General features: G+C 37.5%; 1 protein-coding gene across 5 annotated transcripts in view; it reads right to left on the bottom strand.

Moving 5' to 3' along the window:
* The window catches only part of KIAA0825 (KIAA0825 ortholog), a 393,823-nt gene that overhangs the window by 205,348 nt on the left and 173,777 nt on the right, over window positions 1–14,698 (bottom strand). For all 5 annotated transcript variants that reach the window (XM_074995322.1, XM_074995323.1, XM_074995321.1 and 2 more), the window contains 3 exons: window positions 12,183–12,416; window positions 10,251–10,659; window positions 5,213–5,372 (listed from right to left, as the gene is read on the bottom strand). In XM_074995322.1, coding sequence (XP_074851423.1) covers window positions 5,213–5,372; window positions 10,251–10,659; window positions 12,183–12,416 — 803 coding nt within the window. The remainder of the gene's footprint in view (window positions 1–5,212; window positions 5,373–10,250; window positions 10,660–12,182; window positions 12,417–14,698) is intronic.

The raw sequence follows: 14,698 nt of genomic DNA, 5'->3' as shown, positions 1-14,698 counted from the left end.
GAGCTCTGTCCTTATTGAGAGTTGCTGTTAAGAAGCTAGATGCTGGTGCAGAAAGCCTGCTGGGGCTTCAGCAGAGCAGGGAGCTTCAGAGATGGTTGGTGGCTTCCCCTAGAGCCAGGAGAAAGACTACTGATGTGCCTGGAGCTGGCTGAGATGGACCTGCAGTGTGACTATTGTTTGGAATGGTGCTTGCAAGGGAAGGGGCATAACAAAGAGATGGGGCCTGTACTAAGGTGAAGCAGAACGACCTTCCCACTGACCTGGGACCTAGAGCTGCTGACGTTTGGTTGGACCACCTCCTATATTCAGATGGGTTGTGAAGCTTATTGCCTTGGCTGGACTGATACACAGAACCTGCACAGTGCTGTCTCCAGCTTCAGATCTTCAAGCGTGCCCATGCAAGTAAGTGTCTATCCGAAATTTGCATCCCAAGCACACAGGGATGACTCCATGATTTACTAACTGAATAACTACTTCAAAAACGACATTAGGAGTAGCAAATATGCTAAAAAGGATAGAAAAAATGATCAAGGGACTAATCAAAAAAGAAAGCTATGCCTTGGATGTCAGGAAGCACAAGGATAAAATAAAAATTGCCAAAAGTCAAGCTTTGTTACACCTTTCGAAAGAAATTAAAACAAATAGGAAAAGATTGTTTAGCCATATAAATAAAAAGAACAAGGAAAAAAAGTGGGCAGCCACTATGGAGTGAGGATGGGTTAGAAATTGGGGATAATCTAGATATAGTATAGATAATATGACTGCAGAATTCAAATAATACTTTTTTCTCATTTTTCAATAAAGATAATAATGTTGATCACGGGGGTAAAAGCAAGCTGGTTAACAGGAATTTGTTGTACAGGTATTAATTCATCCATGGTAGAAACACAACTGAAAAAGAGTGTAATACAAGGCTTCTGAACATATTTTAAAGAAAAAATAACTAAAAACAAATGGAAATGGAAAGTGAGATAAAATACAATGTGTGTTTACTAGAGGTAGATCTATCTTGCTGATCTAACCTGGCCTTCTCTTTGGAAGATAACTTTTTTTGTTGTTGTTGTTGTTGGACCACCAGCAACATATGGTACACTTAATGTATCTGGATTTCAGTAAAGCATTTCACATTGTCCCACGAGAGACATCACTGGTTAAAACCGAGAAGATGAATACAGGATTCTGTTAACTAGTTAATGGGGAAACAACTACAGGTTGTGTTATTAAAAAGAAAACCATTGGTGAGGAGGGAGAATACCACTGGAGTTCATCACAGATCAATTTTCAGCCACATCTTATTTTTACTTATAGGCCTTGAGGCAAAAAGGAGGCAAGAGTGTTAATGAAATTTACTGATAACACAACACCTCATCAATACAGAGGAGGATTGGTGTATTCTAACTGGAAGAATCTGATGACCTTGAGGATGGGAATAATAGAAACGGGATGAAATTTAATAGTCCAAAGAGCAAGATCATGTACTTTTAGACTAGTAAAAATTTCTGCTATAAACTGCAAGCTCATCAGTTGGAAATGACAGAAAAGGAAAACAGATCTGGTTAAGTAAGTGAAGATACCAATTTGTGATACATGTTTGAATATATGGAGCCTCGAACTGGCTTATCTAGATTGGAATTCAACTTTAGGAAAATCTGGTGCTGTGCGGCCAGCAAATTTCATAATCATTCCAACAGTAACACCTTTTGGGTTCACACCCTCTGTAAAAGACCCCATCTCTGCCTTCTCCATTTCTGTCTTTCCAATAATCAGTGCAGTCACAGAGCCAGTCCTTGCTTCCCTCATTAGTTCATGGCAGTTAGACTTGCATATATTAATGTGTTAAAATTAATAAGTGCTTGTTTTTGACAATTGTTATATGAGTTCTTCTTAGCCCAAACTGTGGTGGCACTCTTGTTGCTTGGCATAACAGGTAAACTCCAGAAGACAAGCCGTCCTCTAGAACCTTAAAGACCGACACTTCTATTTTGGGTTAGATTTGGGTCTTATTCACGAAAGCTTGTTACCTAATAAATAAAACAGTTAGTCTTTAAGGTGCTACAGGACTGCTTGTTTGTTTATTTTTTTGTCTTGTTTTGTTTTGCTTTGCTTTTTTGTATATGATGCTACAGGCTAACATGGCTAGGCCTCAAGAAGACAGGAATCAGAAAATACAGTTCTTGTTTTAGTAAGCCATTTGTTTTGGAAAAGTTTGTATAAAATCTTGGTCTACATTTACACTGAGCCCTTAACTGAAAATAAAATACACAATTTGCACTAAGCAAATTGCATATCCTATTTCAACATCTGACACTATCTACACAGTGCCAAATGTGGAAATACTGCACTGTTCCAAGGTATCCATTATTCCTCCTGCAACAAAATGTAGACAAATGCTGAAATAGCGCACCCGGTAGTTCCAAAAACATTTCAAAATACCAGGTGCATTTCACAGACACAGAGTAGCTATTTCAGGATGCCTCCATATCCCAAACTAACTCTGCAGTGTAAACATAGCTTTGGAGAGGAGTATTGGAGCCATTACTGATAAAATACCAGTTTCTGTTAGGTAACATCTTTTGTTCATCACCCAAAGGTGAAATATATCTGGAAATGGATTCTGTAGTATCTCTCCAAGAAATTGATATAAACATGGATAACTACTCTATTTACAAAAGTAAGGACACACTGAACCTCCATCTGGTCAATTTAATTCCAGATACAGGAACAGGTTTCAAGAAGCAAGGAAAGTTACACTGTGACCCAGATTCTCAAGTGCACTACACCTCTGCTAAACACCCCTGAATGAGGGACAAGGGAGTGCATCAGCGACTCTTGAATTCATTTTACAAGATCACTGCAAATTTTGGGAGTTATTTCACAACCATGTTTAAGCCTGCCAGGGACCACCCCATTGAAAATGTTTTCTCTTAAAGCTGTTATATACATGCTTCACTTCCTTGTATCTAATTGCTGACCAGTGTTGAGAGGTTCTATTAAACAGATATTGGCTATGTCTACACTAGCCAAAAACTTCGAAATGGCCATGCAAATGGCCATTTCAAAGTTTACTAATGAAGCGCTGAAATACATATTCAGCGCCTCATTAGCATGCGGGGTGGCCACGGCACTTCAAAATTGACACAGCTCACAGCCGCACAGCTCATCTAGACGGGACTCCTTTTCGAAAGGACCCCATCTACTTCGAAGTCCCCTTATTCCTATGAGCAGATGAGAATAAGGGGACTTTGCAGTAGGCGGGGTCCTTTCGAAAAGGAGCCCCATCTGGACAAGCCGCGCGGCTGTGAGCTGTGTCAATTTCGAAGTGCCACGGCCGCCCACATGCTAATGAGGCACTGAATATGTATTTCAGCGCTTCAGTAGTAAACTTCGAAATGGCCATTTGCATGGCCATTTTGAAGTTTTTGGCTAGTGTAGTCACGGCCATTGTGTTCTACTCCAAATAAGGCAAAACTTCAGTGAATTCTATACATATGAATACTTTTATACATACATACATACATACATCATAGGTGACATTTACAAAAACAGATGCATAAAGTTGGGCTCTGAAGTCCTTATTTAGGACACTTAAGCAACTGACTTGATTTTCTGAAGTGATGAGTGCCCTGCTGATCCCATTGACATAATATGGACATAGGTGCCTACTTATGGATTTAGAAGCCTAACCGGAGGCAGTCATTTTTAAAAATCTTTTCCTGTGCTTAAATTTGCAGTCTATATTCTGTTATATTCACTTGTTTACACTATAACTACACATATATATGCGGTTTTTTTAGAAATTATGTAAATTCAGGCATGTGCCTTTGTAGTATTACATAATTAAGCAGATCTATATTTAATTAAATGTGTGACATTTTATGATTGTGTAGGACAAGGAATAATTTCTTCCCTTGTTTAGAGCAATTCAGGATAGAAAGTAATACATCCATGCTTTCCTGGATGATCCCCCTTTTTTAGGCTCCAGCCTCTCTCCAGGCAGATTTATCAAACAGGCGATGTCCAGGATTTCTGCAGAAGAGATGCCACAGCTACAAAGAGCCATGAATGGTCTGCTTCTCCATTGGTCCTATCCCAGCACCTGCAGCTGATTAGTTCCATTCCTCTGAAGTCACAGATGCCAGATCCTGTGCACCAAGGCTCTGACTCTGGAGGAGGAGTCCCAAGGGAACTGCTGACCCAGGGCTGGCACTGTGAGCTGGGCTTGTCTCAGCTTCATGAACACCCTTGCAGGGTGTAACAATGCCCCTGTTATTACAGTGAGTACACCCAGTACCCACACTGTACCCTCTTCTAGGTCCCCCTCTCCCTCCCTCCAACTCCATCTCCTGACATGGTCCTCTTTTGGGGAACCTCAAAATCAATAACCCTAAATCCAATATCAGAAATCACAAGACACTCTTTTTATCTTGTCTCAATTCTATGGAGTGTAATATGCCAATGAATTTCTTTCAAAATGGTTATCATAGGTGTACTTATATTAATATTCAAAATTATTTAACAGAGCTATATGATTTAAACAAAACAGCAGTCATGCAGCACTTTAAAGACTAGCCAAAGGATTTATTATGTGATGAGCTTTCGTGGGACAGACCTGCTTCTTCAGATATATATCTGTATCTGAAGAAGTGCGTCTGTCCCACAAAAGCTCATCGCCAAATAAATCATTGTGTTGGTCTTTTAAAGTGCTGCATGACTGCTGTTTTGTTTTGTTAGAATACAGACTAACACAGCTACCTCTCTGTTACTATACAGTTTAAAACAGTCTTCCATTTGATTAAATAACTTCATCAGTATAGTTGTGGGTTTTTTTGTTTTTGTTTTTTTTTAAATCAGAGGAGTTGACTTACAATGTTTAATTCTAGTTCCTGTACAGTCAGATTTTCAATAGCATGCTGATTTTCCTGCTATGTTCTAACTCCTCAAATAGATGTGTGGTCTACACAATATAAATCTGAAGCAACTTTATGAGCCATACTACTGTTAAAGTACATAAATAAAATCTATATTGTTTCCTTTTCTTTATTATACACATGTAGATAAGTCTAAACTGAATAGTTTCTATTACAATGCAATATTGAGTTTTGTATTGACTTTAAGATGCATTATCACCTCCTTGACTAACCCTTAGCTGCCAGCAGACGCTGCCTCAGGCCAGTACACACCTAATTGCTCGGTAAAAAGCCCGTTTCCCTACCTCATTGAGCCGGATGATGTGATAAATTTGCCTCAGGTACTCGCTACCACCTGGTTTGTGGCAGATATCCAGGACCATCATGTTTATTTTCTCTGCAGTCAATTCAAATGCAGTACCTCCCTTCTCTAATATTGCACTTTCTTCTACTGACACAACGGCACTAAAATAAAGAAAGCATACAAATATCATTATTGTAAAGCTAAAAACATTGCTAAACCAAAAAGTGTTCATGTAAGTCCATGTATAACATTTGTAAATGTTTGGATTGCACAAAAGTATTGTTACTTGGCTACATCTCTGAATTTTTATAATTAACAACAACAACAATAGCCTGGTAAGCCCTTGAAAGCACATTACAAAAATCACCTCTATACTCTTATTTATATAATACTTTCACGATGATGCAACTGTTGAACTGCTGTAACCCAAAGGATGAAAACTGAAATCATTCTTTTTTTTAAAGAACACAAAAAATTTTTTTCATTTTCTCTCAGCGTTAAAAAATTATTTTTGTAAGAGAAACAGTGTAAGCATTCAATCTTTTTCACTTTTTTCTTTGCCTGTCACTGATTATATTAAAAACCTATTAACATGAAGAAAGATAGCCATTACAGTGAGTATAAGTGAGAAAATTTAAATCTTAGTTTGTTTTCCAATCGCTATTCATAGGTAGCCTTTTGTCTTGTTGCCTTTCTTTTGGAACCTATTATTTTCCTCCTGTTTCCTTTCTGACATATGATCCTCAAACCTGGTGACTTTGATGATTATTTGACTATTTTCCTTCTGTAAGAAACAAACTAATAATTATTTGCTCACTAGGTACCTACTTGAAAATCATCCTCATCAGTTGTAAGTATAATCTAATTCAGAAGATTTAAAATATCTGCACTTGTAGCACAAATATAACTTTATATCCAGCTATCACGTTGATGGACACGTCAAACCTTTACTGACCACACCATGCTTACTACATTCCTTGCTCTAGTCACACGAAGATCCACGACATAAGCATTCTGAATGAAAACCAAAGTTTTCATTGTTTAAAAGTCTGAATAAAATTTGTTGTGGTGCATACAGCTGTAAATTGCAGTTTACTATTGCTAACATGCCATGATTAAAGAGGATGTTCTGCTGGAAGTGGCTGTTGACCTGAAGGCTTGCTTAAACACTACGCAGCTGCTGGAAATGAAGGCTGATACTGCTTCCAAATGCAGCTTCAGAACTTCCTACAGAGTAAATAATTTGAAAATATAAACTGTAATTTTGTTCTTAGCTGAACAAAAGTAAATGCTATCATCTTTTTATGGCGTATTTTATAGAAAAAAGATTTATCTTCAGAATCAAAGCATGTTTTAAGGCTGGTCTTTTGATGCGGTGCATAGGTATACACTGAATTTCTTGTTAGCTTCTTAGAGGTTGACATTGAAAAAGTTGAGGCCCTCTGACAAAGGAGTGTATCAGTGTCAGCACCCAAATTGTATCCTTTCCTGTCCATCACTGTGCAGGTGAAGCAGATGATTGGATTCAGTCAGTGCTATGATTAATGAGTTCCTCTCTGGATTTGGGACTGCCTATCAATCATGTCATTAGGGAGAATGCGCCCTGAAAGAGGCAGACCTCAGCCAAGGAATAACTGCATTCATCTTAATCTGTATATGCACCCAGTCAGCCAAGTCAGGGTCACCATGATGAAAAACAATAATCTTCAACTCGACAAATTACTTTGCAAAGACAGACATTTCTTTACTTTTGGGGCAGTGTGTTCTCCAGAATGTAACTTGACTATTTACAGCTTGGATGTTACTAAAAAGTGAAGGTTGTTTCAACAAATAATAATGATTCCAGGCCACATACAAGATAGACAATGCAAACAGCTGCCACAGGAGTTTAAAAAAATAAAAAAAGTAAAATAAAATAAAAACTGTTATGTTCAACACCTGAAAAAAAATTCAGAGTAATGTTGTATAGTGTGATGGACCTCCTCCCCCTACTTTATGAAAATTGGCTTACGAATATAAATATGCATAACTTGGAGAGGCCTTGGACAAAATACATCATGTAACTTAGCAATTGTAACGTTACAATCTCCTGGATCTGTATATTTTAGTTTGCTGCATACATCATTCTTCTATGTGAAGTTAGAAATATAAAATGCAAAAATATTGATAGTTTTAAATGTGCTAATGACAGCCCCACCATTTAGGCACTTCTGGTACACATCCTGTATGGCTCAGGTATACAGAAACTAGAGATAGGGGGTGTGGGTGTGAGTGAGTGGGTATTGGTGTTATAGTTGTTTATGTACTTACATACATACATACACACACGCATGTGCGCGCACACACAAACCGTTTTAAACAGAGGATGGCTCCAGAGTGTTTCATAGAAGATTCTTATAGGTGACTTATCTTGAAAGAATCAGTTTGAGATCGGGATATTGGAAGATCCTTTTTTCAGTTTAGCAAACTAAGGAAATGTTGTAAAGTAAGTAAAATTGTTTCTCTCTGCTAGTACTCAGAATTTCCTGTTTTACAAATTGTTTTAATAAATAACCTTCTGCACTGAATATATCAGCCACTTAATCACTAGAGTAATGCTGACTTTCCCTTTCAGGCAAAGTAGCCTGGTACAAATTCAGACCCTCGTCCTTCGAAGAGCTTCGTGGCAGAAGACCCCATCCCTCCAAGGAGTTCCAATGCAGACAGGGACCTTCTCATGCAGACCTGATCACAATTTAGAGTGTAAATAATGGTGCTATTCAAGTTACTTTGCTCATTAGACTTCACTTGGACTATTGTGTCCAGTTCTGGGCATCACACTTCAAGAAAGAGATGCAGAAATTGAAGATGGTCCACAGTAGAGCAACAAAAATGATGATAGGTCTAGAAAATATGACCTATGTGGGAAGACTAAAAGAAAGGGTTTGTTTAGTTTGGAAAAGAGAAGGCTGAGAGGACATGATCACAGCTTTCAAGTACCAAAAAGGGTGTTACATGTAGGAGGGAGAAAAAAATATTCTTCTTAACCTCTGATGAAAAGACAAGAAGCAATGGGCTTAAATTGCAGCAAGGGAGGTTTAGGTTGGACATTAGGAAAATTTCCCGTTAAGGTGGTTAAACACTGGAATAAATTGCCTCAGGAGGTTGTGGAATCTCCACCACTGGAGATATTTAAGAGCAGACTGAATAGGCATCTGTTGGGGGTGATGTAAGATGGTGCCTTGTCCTGCTTTGAGGGCAGGGGACTGGACTAGATGACCTCTTAAGGTCCTTTCCAGTTCTTGTATTCATGAGGGTTAGGGTTAGCTCCTAACTTTGAAGGCAGCATAGAAAGTAGGTTGTCGGGACATGATTATGAAGTGCTGCGGTGCATACGCAGCACTTCATTAAGCTAATTCTGTCCCCGCAGCAACTTCAAAGTGTTAAACTTCAAAGTGTTTGCTTGCACGTAGCCACGGCTAACCTGCAGGTACTTCTGGTTAGCCGTGGCTACACGTAAGCCGGCATTTTGAAGTTTAACACTTCGAAATTGCCACAGGGGAGAATTAGCTTAATGAAGTGCTGCGTATGCACTGCAGCACTTCATTAATAATCTCCTGACACCCTACTTACCATACTCCTGTCGAAGTTGGGAGCTAGTGTAGACACATCCCATGTAACTGAGTAAAAATTATTGACTAGTTGTTCAACATCTTAACGAAAGAGAGAACCCAAAGTCAGATAACTGGTGAAATGGCTAATGAATGCATTCATTAAATATTAGGAAAATTACTATCCATATTTCAATGTAATATTAAATTTTCAAATTAAGCAGATGTAAACAAAAATTAAATGGCACTTCTGTTAGTGACTAGGCCCCTAGACACTATTTTAAAATTGGATTTTCATTTCTTTAAAAGGCAGTCAATCATTTCAGTAAATTATAAATTGAATTATTACAAATACAAAATATTTTTCCATATAACTACTCACATGGATGGCACCACCCTTTAATCTTTGATCATTTTATTAAAGTTTGAAAATTAGTATTGAAAAGCAAATGTAAAGATTATGAACGTCACTGTCAATGAGCATTTGTCTGATAGTATTACTGCTTATTCTTATTCTTGTCAATTAAATACCCCTAGAAGAAAAATGCCACACCACAGTGTGCCACACAAAACCTTTTCTTTTAAATTGGAGACTCAATTCTGAATTACTATAATGTTTATATGGATGAAATAAATGACAGTGACCATTCAGAATACATATGAAAAAGGCAAACCATTCTACTTTCGGTAGGCAGCAAATTTATATTGTGAAATGCTTATAAACTAACTTGAGAATGCTTATTGGTAACATTTTTGAACATCTAAACATGTCACCAAAATTAGACAATTTTCTTCCATAAAACTAATTTTTGATAGGAGAAAGTTGTACACACATCAGATTCATTTAACCTGTACAGAATCTTTTGCAAGATTTCTGTCAACACATTTGACCTTGAGGATATTTGCCTCATAAAGAAACATTTGGGTGCCTCCTCTGTCCTATTTCAATGTCCCCAACTTGCCCTCAGGGTTTATTGCTATAAAGTGAAATATGCTTATTTTTCAATCACAGAAAAATATAGAAAATCATTTAAAATACTAAATCCTCCATAATTTAATCATCAAAGCAAAATCCTTTGACAAACATAACATACTGATAGTACAGTTAGTGTACCTGTTCACATAAAGAAGATTAGAAACAAAATTGTCCTCATTGTATGATCACTGTGATAATCAGAAATCTATTTCAGGGTAGGTGTTCCAGTGAAACAACTGTGGTTTACCTTTTTGCTATGCAGTTGATTTCCACAAATCTTTTATTATTAGATTATAACCCTATTAAGAAGTACTCTCAATTAGAGAAGACACAATAATATATTAGAGACTATAAAATCATTGTTCATCTTTGTTTTGTTCACCCATACATATTTATTTGATGCTATTAGTAAACCTTTTGTAAATAGCTCATTGAAAGGAAAATAACACCTGAAAATATTAAATTCTTCTTACCAGTCAAAGCTCAATTTTCTTGCTTTCAGCAACTGGTTTTCAATCCAGTTTGGTCTTTGTTGTTCTATACTCTGTATAACCTTCTGTGCTACTTGTTTAGGACTACTTTTCTGTTTTCCCACAATACTTTCTAAACACACACGAACTAAACTGAGTTTCTCTTTGCTCCATCTGTCAAGCGTTGCACCTGTTAAAAGTTCTGCAGTGTTTCCATCCTCAAATATACGACATATAATTACAATCAAGTTCCAGACAAGCAGACCAGCTTTCTTGGATTCAACAAAGTTTTTTGACATTTTCTTCTCAACCAGAAAAAAGAAGTATTTAATTGGGGGAGGCAAACATGCAATCACTGTAGGTAACTTGCTGATTACAATAGATACAGCCTGAGCTGCAAGCCTTGTGAAGCCTGAAAAAGAAGAAAGAAAGAAAGAAAAGAAGGTATGATTAACGATAATATTCTGGTTCTACCACAGTACATTTAAGAGTGTTGTGAGATGATGTCTAACTTTTGTAATGAAAAATGGCTGAGAAGATTAAGTTGTAAAAAGCGTAGCTAGACCTCTACTGTACTCTACTGTATATTAACCTCCACAAATCTATTAAAATGAGATCCTGTAATAACCTGAAAACAGAAAACCAAGACAATTTAGAATAAAGATCACTTCTCCTTTTGTAACTAGGCCTGTTGTGCTCAGCTATTATAGCACAAATAATAGAGCACAGCCCAGCTATTATAGCACATCTCACAGAAATACAGATCATCATTATTCAGTGAAATAGGACAAGAGTTTGACTTTAAAATTGGTCTTTTAAAAAAATTTGCAGTATAGCGTGGTAATGTGCTAAATCTCTCACAGTCTTGACATGTATTTGTAATGTTTACTTTTATCACTTTCCTTTTTAGGCCCACAGATGTCTTCACATCACTCATAATTATAGGCGTCTGCAATATAAGCAAGATGGATGCTGGTTCAGCACTTACTACTGAATCATTCTAGAATTTAGAAGGTAACTACAAAAGAGGCAGAGATTAAAAAAGGGAGACAAGGTCACAATTAAAAAAGAAAAAGGAGCCCAAGTATAACACGAAATAAATTAAAAGTGGGAAGGGAAAATGAAATGAAGAATTGGCTAGGTGCTCTAGGAATGTAAAGGGATCTTACAAAGTAGGCTAAAAAGTAACTTACTCACATCGTATGGACCCTTTTTGTTACCAGAATATTGTGAAGGGATACCAGTGTAACTAAGAATCAGGTCATTATTTTAGAGCCAATCTATTTTTTTTTTTAATCCTTGCAAAATTTAAAATTAAGGTGATTTTTAGCCACAGGTAAGTAACAAAAGTACATGAAGCAATGCTTGCTTCCTGCCTATTTCAAAAATGTTTTATCTATGTTTATCATATGAGTTTACTTATTTTAATAATGACAGTGAAAAAAATCTTCAGCTACAAATTACATGCTAATTTCAATGCTAATCCCAATATAAATCATTGTTATGAAATTGTGATAAATGGGGTTGTAATATTTCAACCACAATAATATAGCTTAATTAAAACTGTGATGACCATGAGATTTACAACCAATGAAATCTAAAAGGTCCACAATACTTTCTTCTGGTTGAGAAATAAAATTGTGCCATGACAATTGTAAAAAGACAAAATATCTAGACTTAAACAACAACACAGATATGTGCAAGAACGTAAAGTTACTGCAATTTTAGCTTAATAAAGAAGAAAAATGTGCTGAATTATAACAACTTCACAAATACTTGTCTGAAAAGAAAATCAGGAAATTTGCTTGCATATTACAATAATGTTTGTTGTCAAATCATCTCACATATCAGTTCTAATTCTGCAATGCTCTCATTAAATGGGTAACAAGCACTTATGACAAGTTTACATAAGAGCACTATTTAAGTGTCACCTACATTTCCCAGATTCTTTTCTCTTCATTTCTCTAGGTGTATAATTCCATTCTTTTGGAACCGTCTTCAGCAAACTTTCAGGAACTATTTGCTTATGTTGATAAGTTCCATAGTTCTCTGTTGCCTCCCATGAATGCATCAAAGAGATTATCTGCTTCACTATACCCTTCACTGAATTAATCAAAGTCAGCTTCAAACATCTTGTAACCTCCGGCTCTGATTCACCAAAATTAGACACTTCAGGGGAAAAAAAAAAGAAGTTAAACATTTAGTATACAAACAGCCATTTGTGCACATTTGACTACTATGAGAATGTCAAAAAAGGTATTGTGAAAAGAAGAGTAGCAAAATTATGATTCACAACAACTTTATAGTTAGACTCCTGTAAACAAATTAGAGCAACATTACAAAATTTAAAAAATATGGCTTGTATGATTTAATGTTATAGGAGCACACATTTTATAGTTTGATTTCTTTTTTTCCCCTCTTCGTTTTTTTCCTTTAATTTGAAGCAAAAAATTAAATTTTTCTGATACTATTCCCATGCTGCATATGCTTTTAATAATGCCAACTGATACAACAGTTTTTGTTTATTCTTTTACCTTCCCAGCTGGATCATCAATAACATTGCCTGGCTATACAAACAGAACAACAACAGAAATCTGGCATGGATTTAATCAGGAGATGGCATTGGGTGCAGGCTTTGTAAAGGTGAATATATCCATGAGGGCAGGCAAGTTTGTGGATTAAGTTTTGAGGCACATGCAGCATGTTCATGCCACAGCCTTAAGGAACAGGTGGTAGGGGGAACCAATATGGGGTCAATCAGTTGCCATCCACAGACTGGCAAAGGCACCATTTCTATTTCAGCTGGAAATGTTGAAGTTACTCTATTGGAAGTCTCACAGGCTATGTCTACATAGTCTTTGAAGGGGGCATGGTAATCAGGGTAATGGGAGATTACTAGTGAAGTGCTGCGGTGACTGTAGCATTTCATTAGGCAAATTCTGCCTCGCAGCAACTTCAAAGTGCCAAACGTCGAAGTGCCAGCATGCCGTGTAGTGCCCACACTACTTCAAAGTGCCTTTACTCCCCAAAATGGGGGTCACATTTCTGGTGGGTTTAGGATTCTGTTTATGAGGATTGCAAACAAAGCCACTATGAGTCATGGGCATGGATGGTGCATATAATGTGCTGTCAAAAAAACACAATAAAGGTCATAGGCATGGTTGCACAATGTGGTTAAAAAAAGGAGAGAGGAAACTTCCATATGAATGAATTGAGGGAATGGTAGCAGGGCCCTCCACATAATGGTCTCCACCTAACTTGCTGTTTGATCTTCTGATTCATGGTCCTCAAATAAGCTCCAAGACACTATCCCATTGCTTTATTATCTTTCCAGGTTTATACTGTCACAGCAGATGTCTTGCTTCACTTTCACATAACAGGTTTCAGAAGCTGGCACCAAAAGCCAGCCAAGAACCTGAGTGAATTCCGCTAGCTATGTGGAATCAGGGGGATAGGATGGTTAGTAAAGTAGCATGGAGATCCACTGCCTGCTTTCAGATGGTTGAGCTACAGGACAAGACTGAGCAAATTCATGCTATTAAAGGAGCAGAAAAGCTGGTTACCTAATTGCACATTACAGAGCAGCAGGTGCACAGGATTATGGGCAACCTGTCAGCTGGCATCCTCAGCAATCTTGGAATAACCTCCTGACTGTTTCATTTGTCAGTGGGTATATGGTTATCCATATCAATGAAGTTTTAACTCAAAGCTTGCTATCAGGTTTATTCCAATGTTCTCATCCGGCAGTCATACGGCCACATCACCACTAACAGGAATCTAAATCACCATTTGCAGAGTAGCATTCTTAAAAAAAGTTTTGATACTTGCAGGATCAGTGACCTAATGCCTGGATTTTATAGGAGCACTGTTGTGGGGAGACAGGAACTGTGTGATATACATTGGGAGGGGAAAGCAGAGATATTAAATGGTAGTCAATGACTGATCAAGGAAAGCTTGGTTCTGCCCATGGAATTTCGTTCATAATCATTCACAACCGTGACTACAACAGCAGTGATACAGCTCGGTACAAGGGACACCAGCAATTTTGACAATTGCGCATTGACTTTTGGACACATGCAATACATGCTACAGATGGTCAGTCACCATTATTTTGTTTTGATTCCATTCCAGACAATGGCAGACAAGCGATGAAGGTGCCAGTGTGTGTCTGTGGGCACAGGATTGTTTCTTCTTATGTGAGTCAGTGGATGACATAAATTCTTATGGGTTGGCAGGGTCCAGTGGTGGGGCAAGTCTGCATTGGCAAGGAAAGAAAGGCAAGTTACTGGACGAGCTCACGCCACTGCTGCATTCTAAGGGGCAGGATGTATCCTAAGGGGGTGGTCAAATCCCTTCAATCATAAATGACTAAGCAATTTGGCCATCCAAGGGTACAAAATTATTAAGGGACAATGGGATTCCTCTGTAAAGCTTGGGAGCCCATTTGGTGT

The sequence above is a fragment of the Carettochelys insculpta genome, chromosome 5 (genome assembly GCF_033958435.1).
Source record: "Carettochelys insculpta isolate YL-2023 chromosome 5, ASM3395843v1, whole genome shotgun sequence".
Classification (NCBI taxonomy): Eukaryota; Metazoa; Chordata; order Testudines; family Carettochelyidae; genus Carettochelys; species Carettochelys insculpta.
Note: the sequence above shows the minus strand (reverse complement) of the source record. Positions and strands in the feature narration are given on the sequence as shown.